We start from the raw sequence: 15,757 nt of genomic DNA, 5'->3' as shown, positions 1-15,757 counted from the left end.
CTGGGTATCTGCCCAAAAGAAGTGAAAGCAGGGACTCAAAAAGATGTTTGTACACTCTTGTTCACAGCTGCATGATTCACAGTAGCCAAAAGGTGGAAACCACCCCTGGATGTTCGTTGCTGGATGAACAGAGAAACAACCTGTGCTCCAACCATACAGTGGGCTGTTATTTAGAATGAAAAAGGAAGGACATTCTGACACCTGCTACAACATGGATGGACCCTGAAGACATTATGCCCAGTGAAATCAGCCAGTCATAAAAGGACAAATAGTTTATGATTCCACTTGTATGAGATGTCTAGAGCAGCCGGATTCCTAGACACAGAGTAGGAGGGTGGGGCCAGGGGCTGGGGAAGTCAGTGTTCTGTGGAGACAGAGATTCAGTTTGGGAGGATCGAAAAAGTTCCGGAGGTGGATTGCAGGGATGGTTGCACAACAATGTGAATGTGCTTAGTGCCACTGAGCTGTGCACTTAAAGACGGTAAAAATGGCAACTTTTATACTGTGTGTATTTTATCACAATGAAAAAAGAGGGAGTCTGCAAGTGTGCCAGGGTTCGGGCATTTGGGTGCCCCCCACCCCGAGGATGCCAGCTTGGAGACTCAGGCCAGGCCCTTCTGGGTCAGGACAATGGAGGACCACCATGCAAACCTCTGCTAGGAGCGCCTCTGACCCCGGGGTGGGCAAGCCCTTTCCTCCTTCCCTTCGGATCAGAAAGGTGGCCGCATGCTCAGGGAACCCCGCCTCCCACAGGGCTCACCCCACTTTGGTAAAGGGGAGGAAAACACCTCTCCTGGGTTCCATACGAGACTTTACCCAGTAAGAAATCATACGCGTTACCCAGGCTGGGATTGTAGGAGCCTTTCATTTTTTTTTAATACACAGAAATTTTGGTCTATTCTTTAAATTACGAAATTTAACTACAGACTTTAAATTATTATGCATCTGTGGTCTTCCTCATTAAGATATTTTTGTTCATCTTTATAACAGGCAGATAAAAATGTAAAACTGAGTTAATAACTGAAACACAGTTGACCAAGCCATTCCATATAATATAATGCTTTATAGAGAGGGGCTTCCTGATGAGACAGGACCCTCGGCCTGAAACCTGTACAGAAACCAGAGCAGCAATCTGAGCCCCACACCCTGTGGAAAGGCAGCCTGGGGACTGAACAGTCGACGTGTACGTTAGGCAACTTTGTACAGCATCAGTGAGGGTTTGACTATATGTCGACCATTTGTTCTAGAAATGTGTCTACAATGGAGAATGAAGAGAAGTCCATGAGAGTAGCTGATTTGCTTCAATTTAAACATTTCCAGCTTTACTTCTTGTTTCCGAACACACAGACCCTCAACAAATTGAGTTGCCCTGTTTGCTGTTGTTTAAACAAGGACAGTAGGGAACAATTTACAAATGGGTAACATTCTCAATGTGCCCTTTGGAAAAAAGGGATGGCTTTAAGTTACCTGTAGCTGGCATTTTAAGTGGGATTTGCTTTTCTCACCGAAATTCCTTTGCCCAAGATTGGACGACACCTGCTCAGGGGTGACATGGCCTTATTGTTAACAGTGGGGACAGAGTGCACTTTGGACGGTGGTCCGGATGCTCACAGAGGCAGGTGAAGTTGAGACAAGCCGCCGCCAGTGGGGATGTGATGGGTGAACCAGCCTGGCCACCAGTCCAGCTGCTGCTCAGCTGCTGAGTGTGCCCCTCCACATCTGCCCTTCTGTTCTGACCCTTGGTCCCTCAGCTCCCAGCTGTCCCCCAGAGGCTCAGCCCCAGGCCCAAGTGACAGGTTGCACCTCAAACTCCTCCCTGCAAAAAGTGAGGCAGGTGAATTCAGAAGGTAAAGGAACCGTTGCTTTTTCTGCATTTTCCTTCCTGGTTATCACGCATTCAGGGAAAACTGAGGCTTGGCACGCTGGGTGCCCACACTCCAAGGAGAGGCTCCCGAGGGAGCCATCTGGGGAGCCCAGGCCCAGCTCTCCCCACCTGCAGACTGGGTGCTCAGCCGGCTGACCTCCTCAGCCTTCCGCCCCAAGAGGTAGAGCCACAGGTGCAAGGAGGGCCATGGAGATGGGGACTGTCGCTCCCAGGAGCTTTGCTTTTGCGTCTGCTTCCCGGAGGGTGCCTGAGGTGGCTGAAGACACACATCCATGCCCTCCCTTGTGGTCAGAGCTGGCCTTGAATGAGAAGACCAGGATCAGGAGAGCGCTTTGGTCGGTGGTGACTGAGAACCTTTCCCAGGCGCTTTGCAGCTCCCTCAGCAAGAACTTCTGGGCTTTTGCCAAAGCGGAGTGGGAATCCAGGTGGAGGTGCTGAGGGCACTGGGGTCTGCGCTGTGGTCTTGTCAGCTCCTCTTAGGTTTCGATGGTTGTTCTCCCTCTGCTTTCTTTCGGACTCTTGGCACACTTCCCCGTCCCCACCTGGCAGACCTGGCTCTCCCGGGGCTGCTCGGGGGTTCTGGATTGTTCCAGGATGTCAGCTACCACTGGGGGCGGAGTCTTATGCTCTTGCAATTGGGGTGCAGACAGAGAAAGCCCACCAGCCAGAATTCAGGACTTGGAATTGGAGTTGGACCCAAAGGAAACTGAAAGCAAACCTCCCCCTTCCGCCTACTGGAGGAGGTCGTTCTCATCAATACTTTGGTATTTTCCTTTTAAATAAAAAATTCCATCGACAGGTTTTTTTTTCTTCTTCTATAGGCAGGGGTCTCAAAGTGCAAATGTTCCAAATGTTCCGATTGTATTACAACTGCTCCGGCCTCGCGCTCCCCCCCCCCACAAAAAAAAAAACCCCTGCCACAATAAATAATGAAATTTCAAAATGAAAACACCTGATAAGAAAAATGGAGATATCATGCCGATAAATAGTTCCTTATTCTTTAAAGATGCATCTGGTCCTATATGCACGTATATGTCTAGACGCACACACACGTGCCTATGCACACACGCACACGCAGACTGGCAGCACGTGTCCTGGGGCTGGGGTGCTGGGCGACGCGGTTGTGTTTGCAGGCGGCTCCCACGGGGGGCTGTCCGGGCAGAGAATACTCCTGGCCCTGCAGAGTGGGGCTGCTCGCCTTTTCTCTTTTTGTGTGAATCTGGTGCTCCAATGGCTCCGCAGAGGGTGCCACGAACCTCCTCCCAATAAATCAAAACCAGCCCCTGCCTCATTGCACAGCCCAAACAGTGAACATCTGGTGCGATTACAGTGTTCATTAAAAAAAAAAAGCTTCGATAGAAAAAGTGGGGGGGACACCACTCTTCTTGCTCTCTGGTCTCTCCCTCCACCTCCTCCTCCTCCGTCCTGGGTAAGAAGCCTAGAAAGGATAGGCTTCTCGCAAGTGCCATCGAGCAAGGTCTCCAGCTGCCTGGCGGGCGCTCCTCGCAGGCTGGTGCCGCCGGCCGAGTGCGCGCGTGTGTGGGTGCGCGCGCGCCGAGGGCAGTTCTGCTCAGAGGGACGTCTCCACGCTGTGCAGCGGGCTCCCGGGGCCGGAGGAGAACACTGACGAGGTAGCTGACTTGGTGGCGTGCGCGGTCAGGTAGATGCCGCTGTCTATGGCGTTGGCGTTGTTGTTCTGGTTGGGGGAGGGGGGCGGGGGGGCCCGCAGGCGCTCCTCGTTCTCGTCCACGTCCGTGTCATCGATGAGGGGGATGTTGTGGGTGTAGTCATTGATCAGAAACTCGGGCGTCGCCATGAAGTTATGGATGGAGGTCTTGGATTCCGGTTTCTCCAGGCCTTCATAGAGCGAGCTACGGAATGCTTTCACCACCCGGATCTGGAGGGGTAGGGGAGGGGTGGCCCAAGGTGGGAGCAGGGAGGGAGGGAGGAAGGAAGGAGACAGTCAGTGGCTGGCTGGTGCTGGTGGCTTCCACCCACATCCGTGGCAGGGGGTCACTGCATGACAAGTGTTCATGAACAACGGGGGCCCGCTGCCTGGCCGTGGGCAGGGTTTCACATTTGGGTCTCACCCCCTGTCCCTGCACTGGAGGGAGCCGTTGCTGGGGCTTCTCCTGGGCTCTCAGCCAGATCTGAATTCCAACGTGGGAGCACAGAAAGAAGACCTGGAAAAGGGAGGGTGTGGCCAGTGGGCTCTCTACCTTCCCTTCTTCAGACTTTCCGGCAAGAGAAAGCCCCCAGCCTAAGGGCACATTGCAGGCCCTTCCTGAGTGGGTCTCTCTCCCTGGCTTCTTGGCGTCCTCTTCTCAGCCCCCCTGACTCCCGTGGCTGTAGCCAGTGCCGGCCATGCCCAGGCCTACCCGGCCATCAGTCTCCCTGCAGCTAAGTCCAGTGGCCCTCCTGTGTCTCCATCTTATCTGATCTCTCAGGGGCCAACTGCCCCTCTTTCCAGAAACTTGCCCCGGCTTCCCTGACTTTGCCCCTGTGTGGCCCTCCTCCTGCCTCACCAATTTCTCTGTCTCTGTTTCCTCCATTGCTCCTTCCTCTGTCCCAGGGTCCCCAGAACCCTGGCCTGGCCCTGATCCTCCTCCTCTCTGTCCACACCCCCAGCCCCACCTCCTAGCCCTGGTCACGGCTCTGGGGCTTATTTGGCTATAACCAGGGACTGCAGCCCAGGCCCCTCTTCAGAGCTCCAGGCCCAAGGCCCTGCCAGTCCCCCATCCAGAGGCATCCAAGATGGACAATGGTCCCACTTTTGATCTGCTCCCACTGAGCTTGTCCTGTTCAGCCCCGCCCCCTGCCTGCTGCTAGTGCATTGGATTGGGTCCTCATTTCCCTTCACAGACCCTTCCATCCTGCATCTCCTGCCACCAGAGGCCCTTCACAATCTACTGCTACCTGACGCTGGTCCTCCTCTTCACTCTCCAAGCCAGACAGCTTCTTTCAGTCCCCAGAATCTGCCATATTGTCCCTCCACTCAGGCTTTCTACACCTTCCCTGGCCACCCCCCTGGTATCTGCAGACCTCAGATCAGCATAACTCCCTGCAGGGAAGAGCTTCTCACAATGCCCTGCTCTCTGGCCATGGCAGCCCACGGCCCCAGCAGAGTTCAGGTGCCCCAAGTCCTGAGGCCCGCAGGACCCTGCTCTGTCTCTGTTGGCTGCTGCCCCTTTGCCTTACACATGCACTTGAATCTCATGAGCTTTACCAGCCACAGAGCTGCTGCTCCTCTCTGCTCCTTCCCTGGCCCCCCAGCGTGGGCTCCCTCTTGCTTCCAGAAGCCAGAGTCGATGCAAAGCCTTCTGCCTTTGCCTTCCACTAGCCAGCTGGCCTTGGGCTGAAGTGGGGAAGCCAGACTGTCCTGATGTGAGTGAGTGGACACAACCTGACTTCTGAAGTCATTTCCAGGTCCAAGGTCCTAGGGTTTGGTTTCCTCAGTTTAGACAAGGTGTTGGCCAACTGTGGCCCACGAGCTAACTCTGGCCCTCAACCTGGTTTTGGAAATCCAGTCTGACTGGGTGCACAGCCATGCCCATTCCTTTATGCATTGTCTGCGGCTATCTTTGAGATCCAAGGACAGAGGTGTGTACTTTGGACAGAGACTTGGCCCACAAAACTAGAAACAGTCATTCTCTGGCCCTTGATGGGAGAAGTTGGCTGCCCCTGGTTTAGCCCATGAATTGCACTGTTGACAGTGAGTCTCTTTCAACCCTCCGCCATCTGGACCCCGGAGCCAGCACTTCTCAGCCAAGCATAGTGCTCCTACATCACTTTAAACGAGGAGACCCTCACAGTCAAGTGCAAAAAAGTGAGCCGAAGAGCTCCATACATTTAGAATTTTCTAATTCCGCATCTTAAATCCACTTAGCATTTTCTCTGAATTTGGTGAAGCCACACCTTCCCGATGGCAGATGGCCACTATCTGCTCTCAGTCCCCAGACTGGCTTCTGCGCTCAGGGTAACACAGGAACTGAGAATCACTTGACATTTTTTAATGAAGGAAAAAAACCAGTTCACTTTTTGTAGCCGGTGCAGCTGTGGCCTCATTATTTGGGCCTTTTCTGATGCCAGAAATGTTGGGGAGCCCCTGGCACACGGCTGCTCTTGATCTTTTGTGGTCAGTTTGCCAGCCACGATCTGGTCCCCCTGGCTCCATCCTTTCTGCTCTCCCTGCCCCCAGCTGAACTCCAAGCTCTTCCCTACCTAGCCTCTGTTCCTTCAGGACAGTCCTCCTGGGTATAATCAAAGTCTCACTTTGACGTCTGTCACTAGCCACCAGGCAAGGGGTGGTGTCTGCCTTGTTAGCTGCCTATTGCCAAAGCCGGAAGGTGCCAGGGCCGTGGGCTCAAACATGCTGCCGCTGGTGCAAGTCATCCCGAGCCTCTTCCAGTTGACGGTGAGCCAGTTTCCCTCCAGGTTCCACTTCCCTGCATTCCAGTCTTGGGCTCCTAACAAATGACTCGGATTGGTTTTAGGCCACCCCATGCTACTGGGCACAGTCAATTCCCGGGACACGGGTTTGGTGAGAACTGGCCACTGCTTCTAAGAGAGGGTTGCCCTGAGGGCCTGAGCTCGCACACTGGGGCCGAGTATGTCCCCACGGCAGAGTTTAGTGTGTCCCAGCAAAAGTGCAGTCATGGCCAAGCGGACCCAGTGTCCTTTCCCAGTGCGTGGCCCTGACTGCCTCCTGGAACTCCTATCCTGTCCTGGGGCTATTCCCAGGACTATGGCAGGGTCCTCAGATTACCTCTCCATCTCTGGAACTCCCCAATGGACCTCACTGCCATCAACGCTGTCAGTGCCGCCCATCGCCCACCTTGATGCCGTGAACACCGTCTGCATCACCTCCACCTGTGTCAGCGGCCAGGGCCCACCCTTCCCAGCAGCTTCAGCTCCTTCATCTCCCCACAGTGCCTAACAGGACTCTAGAATTGAAGGGGGTCGAGGAGGACCCTCAGCCTGGGCTGCTCCAACCCTGACTCTCGCCTAGTCTTCCCATCCCAGTGTGGGGCTCCAGCTGAGCCTTGGAGGCACCAAGACCCCCGACCCCAGGCCCATACCTCTTCATGGAGGCACCTTCCCCACCTCCGCTGTGGTATCGTGTCTGCCAGGGACCCACAACCAGCTCTGCCTTTCCCCAGCTGCCGCCTATGTGGCTGATGTCCCTTGGGTCTCTGGCCCCATCCCTTCTCTCTGACCACTGAGTCAAGCTGTGCCCTCCACTGTCTACCACGTGGGGACTCCAAATGTTTCAGCATGTGATCAAATTCCTCTGGGTCCTGACTGTGGGAACTCTTTGCATGGTACCCCCCAAAGTCCATGATACTGTAAGATCATTTAAAAGTAAAAGACACAAAAAGCACTGTCCAGTAAAGATGACACTATCCTAGGGCTATGGCCGAGGTGTCTGGGAAGGCCAAGGAGTGGGTCTGGCTGGGCCGGAGGAGGGGGGAGGGCTGCACTGTGCCTTCCCGTCTCATCCCGAGCTAGGCCCGACATGCCCCTCACCTTCTGGCATCTGCGATGCAGTCCTTCTTCCCCTTTCACCGCCTGGGTGCATCGCCCCACCAGCTCCCTTGCCCCTGCCTAGGTTACTCATTTGTCCCATCTTAAAAGAGACCCTCTCTTGGTGCTGTGGTCCCTCCACCTGCTGCTGATGGCCCGGAGAGGGTTGTCAGTACTCAGGACCCCCACATCCTTTCACTCTGTTCTCTTCTGCCCCTACTTCCCCGGGACCTCTCCACCTGGGCGCTCGGTGCTCTGTGCACTACACCTCTGCCTCCGGGTCCTCCTCCTGTCGCTCCCCGTTCCCCGTTCCTTCCTGGCCAAGAGCCCCTGGGCTTGTCTGGACCTTTTCTCTTATCCATCCACATCCATGCATTTCCTGGATCCTTCTGTCCATCTGTCTGCTGATGAGTCCCCTACTCTCTCTCCAGACTCCAGGCTCTGCTTCTTCAAATTTACCTCCACGCTTTGTCTCCCTGTGGCCACTCTTGACCTGTGCAGTCTATTCTCACAGCCTGAGCAATCTTTTCAGTCAGAGCATGTCATACCTTCCACTAGTCCAAACCCTTCAATAGCTGTGTCTCCCTCAGAGGAAAACCTGAAGTCCTCCAGGGCCGGCTGTGGGTTGTGCTCTTCCTCTTTCTCCTTTACTCTCTCCCTTTTCCTCAAGTACGCCAGGCACATTCCTGCCTCAGGATCTTTGCACTGGCTGTTTCGTCTGCTGTGGAAGCTCTTCCCCAGTGAGCCTCAGGGTTCCCCCTCACCTCTTGCCGTTTACAGTCACCATCCATCCAGATCCCTCAGCACCCCTACACCTCTTCTGCCTCCTTTCCTCCCCAGTACGGTTCACTTCCAAACAACTAGCTTAAGTCTCCCCCAGGGCCATCGCATCTGCCAATCCCCTGCCCAGACTGCTCTTCCATCTGAAGCTGGCCTTTTCTTCTTATTTGGAACTCAGCTCACACATCCACCCTCCGAGAGGCTTTCCTGGACACCTTGCATCCAAAATAGTGCCATTCATTTTTCTCTTTCCTTCTCTGAGGCTTACTTGTCTGTTGGTTGTCCGCTGCCCAGCCCTGTCCCTGCACGTGAGCCCTGGCCTGCCTTCACCTCAGCTCCCTTGGTGGGGACAGGGCAGGTGATGCTCCAGCCCCAGGGGCCCTCCCAGCCCCATGGAGCCAAAGCAGAACGGATGCTCGAGCCAGACTCTGCCGGGTGACTGTGCCACGGATGCATGGCTAGGCTGAGAGCAGAGGGAGTGAAGGTCACGGCTGAAAGTGGATGTCCCCTGCTTTTGTCGTGAGCTTTAATAGCTTGAGTTTGCAACGTAGGTGATGGTGGAGGTGGAGAAGGGAGGGGAAAGCCAGGAGGAGAGTGGAGGGCTGCGGGAACACCCACCCCACTGAAGGAGAAGGAAAGAAGAGAAGAGAAAAAGAAGAGCGAAGGCGCCTGAACAACAATGACAACGGCCACAAGGGAAACGGTGCCCTGGGGAGCAGTCACCCCCTCCGCCCTCTGCGCCCGGCAGACTGCGGGGCTCACACCACTCAGAATTCTTCCATCCGACTCCTTCCCTGTCCCCCCACTGCTCCCTCAAAGTCCCTGCATGCTTGACGGACATGCCTGTCTCTGTCCCAACTGCTAATCCAGAACCTTCTGCAGCAGGAAGGGACCTGTCAGCTTCCCTGGCACCTGGGCTTTGGGTTTAGCACAAATTCCCAACACAGCCACCATGGAGCGCCATGGAGACTCCATGAACTTTGGGGTCCCCACGCCTCAAGCCCTCCCTGTAGGTGTGGAGGGGCGAGTCATGACTTGAAAGCCACACAAAGAGGTGTGGGCCGACGTGCCCACGATCAAAAGGGCAGCAAGGGGCAGGGTCCATTTCCTCACCACGGAGTTAGGAAATGTGGAAATGCCAACTCCAGAGTTGGCCCTTTCACTGAGGGAGTGAATCCCAAGTCAAGCTAAAGACATGGCTTTGTGTAGGTTGACAAGCTGAAAATGCTAGTGGCTGGTGAGTTTTGTGAAGATCACCTCCCATTCTGTGGGCACGCATGTGTGCCCAGGACCGGAACAGCCCTGACTTGGTGGCTGGTGTCCATAGGATGTCGCACTGAGCTGACCCAGGCATGGAGAGCCCCAGGCTTTTCAGGGGCTCAGCCTTGCCTCTCATCCCGGCCATGTCCAGCTGTGGGGCCTCAAATAAGTCTCCTGAGCTGCCTAGGCCCTGGCTCCCAGTCCTGGGAATCGGCCTGGAAGTGCCTACTGGGGAGGGCTCCAGAGCAGGGCTTCCAGGGTTTGCCTTAGGCTGTGAGCTGGCGTGTGCTCTGGGAATGGCCTGGGAGGCCCTTCCCTGCGCTAGGGCCAGGGGTGCAGGAAGTCTCAGGCAGGGCTGAGACCGTTCCTAGTATGGAGACCATGTGCACACTGTCAAAGAGCACAGAAAAAAACGCCAGTACACTTCCCAGAAACCCAAGTGAGTGGACTTGGCTCAAAGTCAGTGAATTTCCTGAAACAGAGGCAAAGTCCAGCAAACAAGACAGCTTTCACTTTACAGGGCTCCTTCCTTCGTGGGGCTGGCTTGATTCCGGGAGTGGTCGCTCCTGATTGTGTGAGGAGGCTGTCTCCCCAGGCCTGGGAAAGGTGTGTCCACCTAAGTCCTGGGGGTTCACCTGGCTGGACTTTGCCAAGTTGGAAGAAAGGTTTTCATGTTGCAAAAGCCAATTACAATAAAGTGACTGTCGTGATCTATTTCTGGCGCGGTCCGTCAGAACTCAACAGCCCTGTGAAGACCTACTGGTCACGTCTGACCAAGCTCAGCACCTATCCCCACGATCACACGTGTCTGAGCAGAGGCCCAGCATTACTGTAGGAGGGCCGGGCTGCTGGGGGACAGGCTTTGGAACTGTGGATGGGGAGGGGCTGGGGTGTGTCTGTGTGTCCTCCCTCACACCAGGGGTCAGCCGTCTGGCGCCCTGGGCTCGCTGCTCATTAGTAAACCTGAGTGAAGAGAGCACAGCCCTCTCCGGCTCCATCCTGGGGGTCCTGACACCTAGCCAGGGAGATGCTGAGCTTCTTGGAGCATCACTGTGCGAGGGCGTGATTGGGGCAGGAATGGGAGTGACTGACATGCCAAGAGAGGTAGGAGTCCATGCCCCCTTCATTTCCAAAAGACTGAAAGTGCTCGGTAAAGACCGCTCCATCCTAGGACACTCAGATGGGTGGCCGCCAGGTCGTTCATGACTGAGGTCCCATGAAATGAGGTGGCGGGCCAAGGATGAAATGGCTGTGATAGGGGTGGCTGGCAAGCCAGGCAGGAGGAGAAATGGCTGAGTGAGCCGGGAGGAGGTAGTCAAGGCCATCCTGGAGCCGGAGGTCACTGTGTGCAATCGGGGGAGCAGGGACCACATTGGGACTCCCAAATCCAGAAGCAGCAAAGACTTGTGTGCACATGCGGGTGTGGGAAGCCTGGGGGAGGGTCAGAGGTTGACTAGAAAGCGTGGGTGGGTGTGAATGTGGGTGCGCTGAGCCTCCAGGATCATTGCATCTCCCCATCACCCCTTGGAGGGGCTCTTCTCCCCCTCCGGCTCTGGGGACATTCCCTGGCCACTTCTTGCACTGGTGTCATGTGCCAGGGCCTGTGTTGTGTGAGCAGTGTCACCTATCACTCTGGCCTTCAGGCTCCTTGTCCACATCCCCAACTGGGCCTCCCACCTAGAGAGCCTGAGGTTCTCAGCAGAAGTGACGTGGGGCCGGAGACTGGCTGCACTGCAGGATGAAGTGCGGCCTGGCCGGGTGTCGGGCAGGGAGGACAGAAGCCTTCCTGTAAGAGCTGGGTTTTCCTTAGGAAACCTTGTGCCCCATGACCACGGCACCTGCCTCTCAGTTGGCCTGGAAGCTCTGCTGTGGCCTGCTCCCTGCATTCCTTCTGGTAAGTTCCAAGAGAGAGTGAGGACCTGGGGCTAGCCTGCACTCTGCCAGGCCTTCCCCCGATTCGTACAATGAGGGTTCTGGGCTTGGTGGTTTCTTGGGGTCTTCAAAGCTCCAACTGGGGGCTGGCTCAGAGTTCCAAAGCAACCTGCCTCACAGTGCTGCTGGCAAGAAGCAGTTTTGGTCGGCAGCTTCTGGAAGCAGGTCTGCCCCACCGGTGTCACCTGGTCTTCCATCCAGCATCTTCCTCCATAGCGGGGGTCCTCTCTTAGGTGTTGTGGCTCACCCAGGATCAGCCTTCTCGGCCACCTACTGTGAGTCAGGACATTGGGAACCCCTCTCTGGCACAGCAGCGCTCTTCTCAGACAGAAGATGCTCAGCAATGACTGGTTGCTCTGCTGCCTGCTCCTCTCCCAGGCGGCACGTGGTGAGAAGGGACAGCCAGGAGTGAGTCAGGTCCCCTGGGAGTGGCTTGTGACTGATGGAAGGGGTGGCATTTCTCCCATGGCTCTTACCCAGAACTGCTGATCTCCACAGAAGGAGGGAAGGTGCTGGAAGCCGAGGGAGAGAGAAGAGACAGAGGGACCTCCAGGGAGTCAAGAGAGTGTGACCTCAGCAGGAGTGTGGAGAAGGCAGATGGACAGGCAGACAGAGAGGAAGCACAGAGAGAGATGGCAAAGGAACACATGGAGGAAGTCAAAGGGGAGGGAGGGACAGGAGAGGTCAGCGCATGCCCCCTCTTGTCCCTCTGTTCCCAGGAAGGAGTGTGCTGTGGCCCAGCCGGGCCCGGGCTGAGGCCCGTCAGGGAGGCCAAGGACCATCTCTGTCCTCAACCGACTGTGGCCGAGCCTCGTACAGACTTCTCTGGGTGGACTGGGATGGCTGTCAGCCAGTATCTATGGCCGGGCTGGTGGCTCAGTGAGTGCCGAGCTGGGGGTGGGTGTGGCCTGTGGTACCGGGACTGCGCGCTCGGGTGTGTGTTCATGTGCACGCTGTTTCCAAAGGGGACAGGGTGGCCCCAACGGGGACCAGTGCAGCCCACATCCCCTCCTTAAAGGGCAGAGGGGCCTGAAACGACAGCTCAAACAAGAGGAGGAATGCCTCCCACTGGGGACCTGTCACCAGTTCCTAAAAAAAAAAAAAAAAAAAAAAGAAGAAGAAGGAAAGAAAAAACAAATAAAGAAAATACAAGGCAAAAGAAAAAAAGGAAAAGAGAAGGGAAATCAAGCAAAAAGAAAATCCCAGAATCTGGCGGGGGGAAAAAGCGTAGTTAACAACTCCTGTTTGTCGGGGAGTGACATGTTCACGGAGCTGAGAGTTGCCGGGTCCCACTGGAAGGAAAGGAAAGATGCAGCATTGAACCATCCAGGCAGGGGCTCTGGGCTCACACTTGAAGGTTTACTGTTTGGCTTTTGAGATCTCGAGTTTGTTACAAGAAGCAGGTGGCCCCAGAGCGAGCAGGGTACCCACACGGTTGCTTGCGTTGTCTCTGGTTGTGGGGACCATGGGGCAGTTGGTTCAACAGTCTCGTGGCTTTCCTTTTGTCTTTGTAAAAAGATGTGAGCAAATATGGAAGTTTATACTTCTTTAGGACACCCCTGGGTTCTCTTTAAACTGTGATCAACATGGCGAGAATTTTTCAGTGGAGCGTATAGAAAGGAATCACTTTTGCCCAGCTTCTCAAAGGAAGGAGGAGGAGAGAGTATGGACCAGACCAGGTTAAAACTTTCCAATCCCGAAGCCTGCTTGGAAAGAGCGAAGATGCTTTGGGAGCAAATGGGAATGCAGCAGAGTGCAGGCTTGGGGCGTGAGGAGGGCTCCTCAGGACACCTCTGACTCCTGGTGGCTCAGGACAATGGCTGACAGGGGACATAGCATCTGAGCAGGAGCAGCTGGCCACCACCGAGCACACCTGGGGACACATGTCAGCAACCTCCTGCAGCCCACAGCACATCTACTGCCTTTGGAAACCACCTCAAGGAGAGTTCTGGAAGCTGCCCCTTAAGTCCCAAGGAGGTGGGCTGCGTTCTTCTGCTGTGAATGATGCTGAAAAGACGCCGGCCTTTCCTTCCAGTCCTGGAGGGTGGCCCTGAGCCTGCGTGCGTCCCTTGTGCTGCCCCACAGAACACGGACCAAGGCCCCACCCTGACAGCAGACACCACCAGAAGCGGCCCAAGTTCATGAAGAACCATCAGCAGATGCAGACACGTTCAAGAAAAGAATACCAATGACAGAAGGAGTACTAAACCAAAACCAAACCAAACAAAAAAACAACAAAAAGCTCCCCCAACCAAACAAAGAAAAAAAAAAAAAAACAGATGGTCCAGCCGTACCATGGATTCAATACATTTCATAAGAGAATATGGCTTTGGAGAGACACACCGTCTGGGCGGGAAGGACTGGACAGGGCAATAAAGAAAGAACGGAAAAGCCACGGTGAGCAGAGGATGCAAGACTGGAAAAAAGAGAAGGAAGAGTTGGGAGGCTTTTTTCTCCCCCCGAGATGCCATTTATGAGAGAAAAGGGGACTCAAGACTCACTCCCAGCGGCACTGGTGGGATTGGCAGCAGAGAGAATTACGTGAGTAGGGGTAGAAAGATTGGTTACGTCATGGAGCTGGCTGAGGACCGAAGACCGCCGGCGCACGGCACCCTGAAATGAACCGCTTCTCTTGAAGGTACTCACTACCTCCATCTGTGGGAGAGAAAATGAGATAAAGTTTGGCTTGCACTGCTGTCCCGGCTACCGCACGGGGGTGGGGCTGGGCGAGGACAGGGGCCACACTGGGCACAGAGCGGACACATATCGTGACAGCAAAGCCTCCTCTAGGCCGCCTTGCTCCCTGGGAGCTGACGATGCTTCTGACGGGGCCTTGGCCCAGGCCGAGGCCGGCCTCTATGTCATCCACCAAGAGAGGGTCTGCTGAGCCAAAGACAGGTGCTCAGAAGACGGGGCGCGCGGGGGGCGGGGAACGATCGATCGGGCACACTGCAAGCATTTTAAAATGAGCCATTTGCATTCACGATATGCTCACTGCAAGCCACTGGTCCATAAATACCTGTGTCTGGCAATACTCTGTTATCCTAGGTCAGTAGTTCTCAATCTTTTTTTTTCCACCCCAACACACCTGAGGGATGTGACACGCTCCCATTAGAAACAAGGCTCCTTGGTGGTGGGGACAGGGGCCCTTCCCTGGGCCTGTCCTGTTTCCAGCGCTCTAAGCGGGGCCACCACTCCCCTCCTGCAGCTCATCCAAGTGACTGAGGGTGACTTTGTGGGAAGTCTCAGTGGAAGAATGGATTTTAAGAGCGGGAAGGGGGTTCCCCAAAGCACTGGTTTGTCTTAGCTCGCCTTCCCACAGAGCCCCAGGCAGGGCAGGAGGGAGAGCGGAGATGGCTTTTGCTTTGGCCCCCACCCTTCAACCTTCCTAAGAGTCCAAAGGGAGGTGGGTCTTGGGGAAATGAGAGCCACATGGGTGAACCTGATGGGAGACGCAGTGTCTCTGGACTTCCTAAACCTGCCTTTGACTGGCACAGGGGCCTGGGGGCGGATCAGACCCAGGCCTGGGGTTCCGCGGAACTGTGTCTAGGTGGCCCCAGTGAATGTCTCCCTATCTGCAGAGCATGTTCCTAGATTCCGGGAGGCCAGCCCAGTGTGGTGCACTATTGGCTGCTTCTTTCGGAATGCCCCCCGGTGGTGGAGGGAGGGGAGTTTTGGCCTTAGAAGGTGGCTCTGACGTCTGGAAAGTGCCTTGCAGTTTGCTGTGGCACTACAGCCCTCGCAGAGAATGTGATCAGCAGGGCAAGCATGTACTTCTGGAGACCAGACCACACTGCCGGTCTGCTCGGGGCTCTGCGCCAGGGCCCCCACCCCCAGGCCCCCAGGTAGCTACATGGCAGCTGCCAGGTTCAGGGGTGTGTCTGCCACGGGCCCAGGCTCTTGGAAGGAGGCAGCTCGAGTGCTCAGACTCCCCCCACCCCAACCAAAATGAGGATGTCCGTCATTGCCACCCCCAGACGTGCTGTGAGACAGACTTATTGTCACAGGCTCGGCCGCTGAGCTCCCTCTTCTGCCCAGCACATCCCACTCAAGAGCAGGGGACCCTCGTGCTGGGACTGAGGCCCGTGAGTCAGGTGTACTGAGTGCCCACAGGGGACTGGCACAGTGCCGAGCGCCCAGCGCACCGCAGCAAGGTGACCCCTGCCAGCCGTGATGGGGGGGGGGGGTCTCCCCTCCGGACTGAGGTGTTTCTAAGGCTCTGGAGACAGGTCTGTCTCAAGAGGGGACTCTTTCTGGGGCAAAGGTGATGAGGGAAGGGCAAGATGCCTTTCTTGCCTCTGCTTTGGCCTCTCCGTGTGGTGGCACGATTGGACAGTCTAAATACTGCAGAATTGTCGCCCAGCCCACCCTGAAAGC

At 55.7% G+C, this 15,757-nt stretch overlaps 1 protein-coding gene across 3 annotated transcripts in view; it reads right to left on the bottom strand.

Moving 5' to 3' along the window:
* Positions 1–1,043: 1,043 nt before the first annotated feature.
* The window catches only part of ATP2B3 (ATPase plasma membrane Ca2+ transporting 3), a 67,829-nt gene continuing 53,115 nt past the window's right edge, over positions 1,044–15,757 (bottom strand). Inside the window, exons 23-24 of one of the 3 annotated variants that reach the window (XM_074360071.1) lie at positions 13,949–14,035; positions 1,044–3,782 (exon numbers count right to left, since the gene is read on the bottom strand). In XM_074360071.1, coding sequence (XP_074216172.1) covers positions 3,456–3,782; positions 13,949–14,035 — 414 coding nt within the window. In that variant the 3' untranslated portion in view covers positions 1,044–3,455. Of the gene's footprint in view, positions 3,783–13,881; positions 14,036–15,757 lie in introns of all 3 variants that reach the window. The other 2 variants (XM_074360073.1, XM_074360072.1) reach the window with 2 other exon arrangements.

The sequence above is a fragment of the Camelus bactrianus genome, chromosome X (genome assembly GCF_048773025.1).
Source record: "Camelus bactrianus isolate YW-2024 breed Bactrian camel chromosome X, ASM4877302v1, whole genome shotgun sequence".
Taxonomy (NCBI): Eukaryota; Metazoa; Chordata; class Mammalia; order Artiodactyla; family Camelidae; genus Camelus; species Camelus bactrianus.
This window is presented reverse-complemented; position numbering and strand designations above follow the sequence as displayed.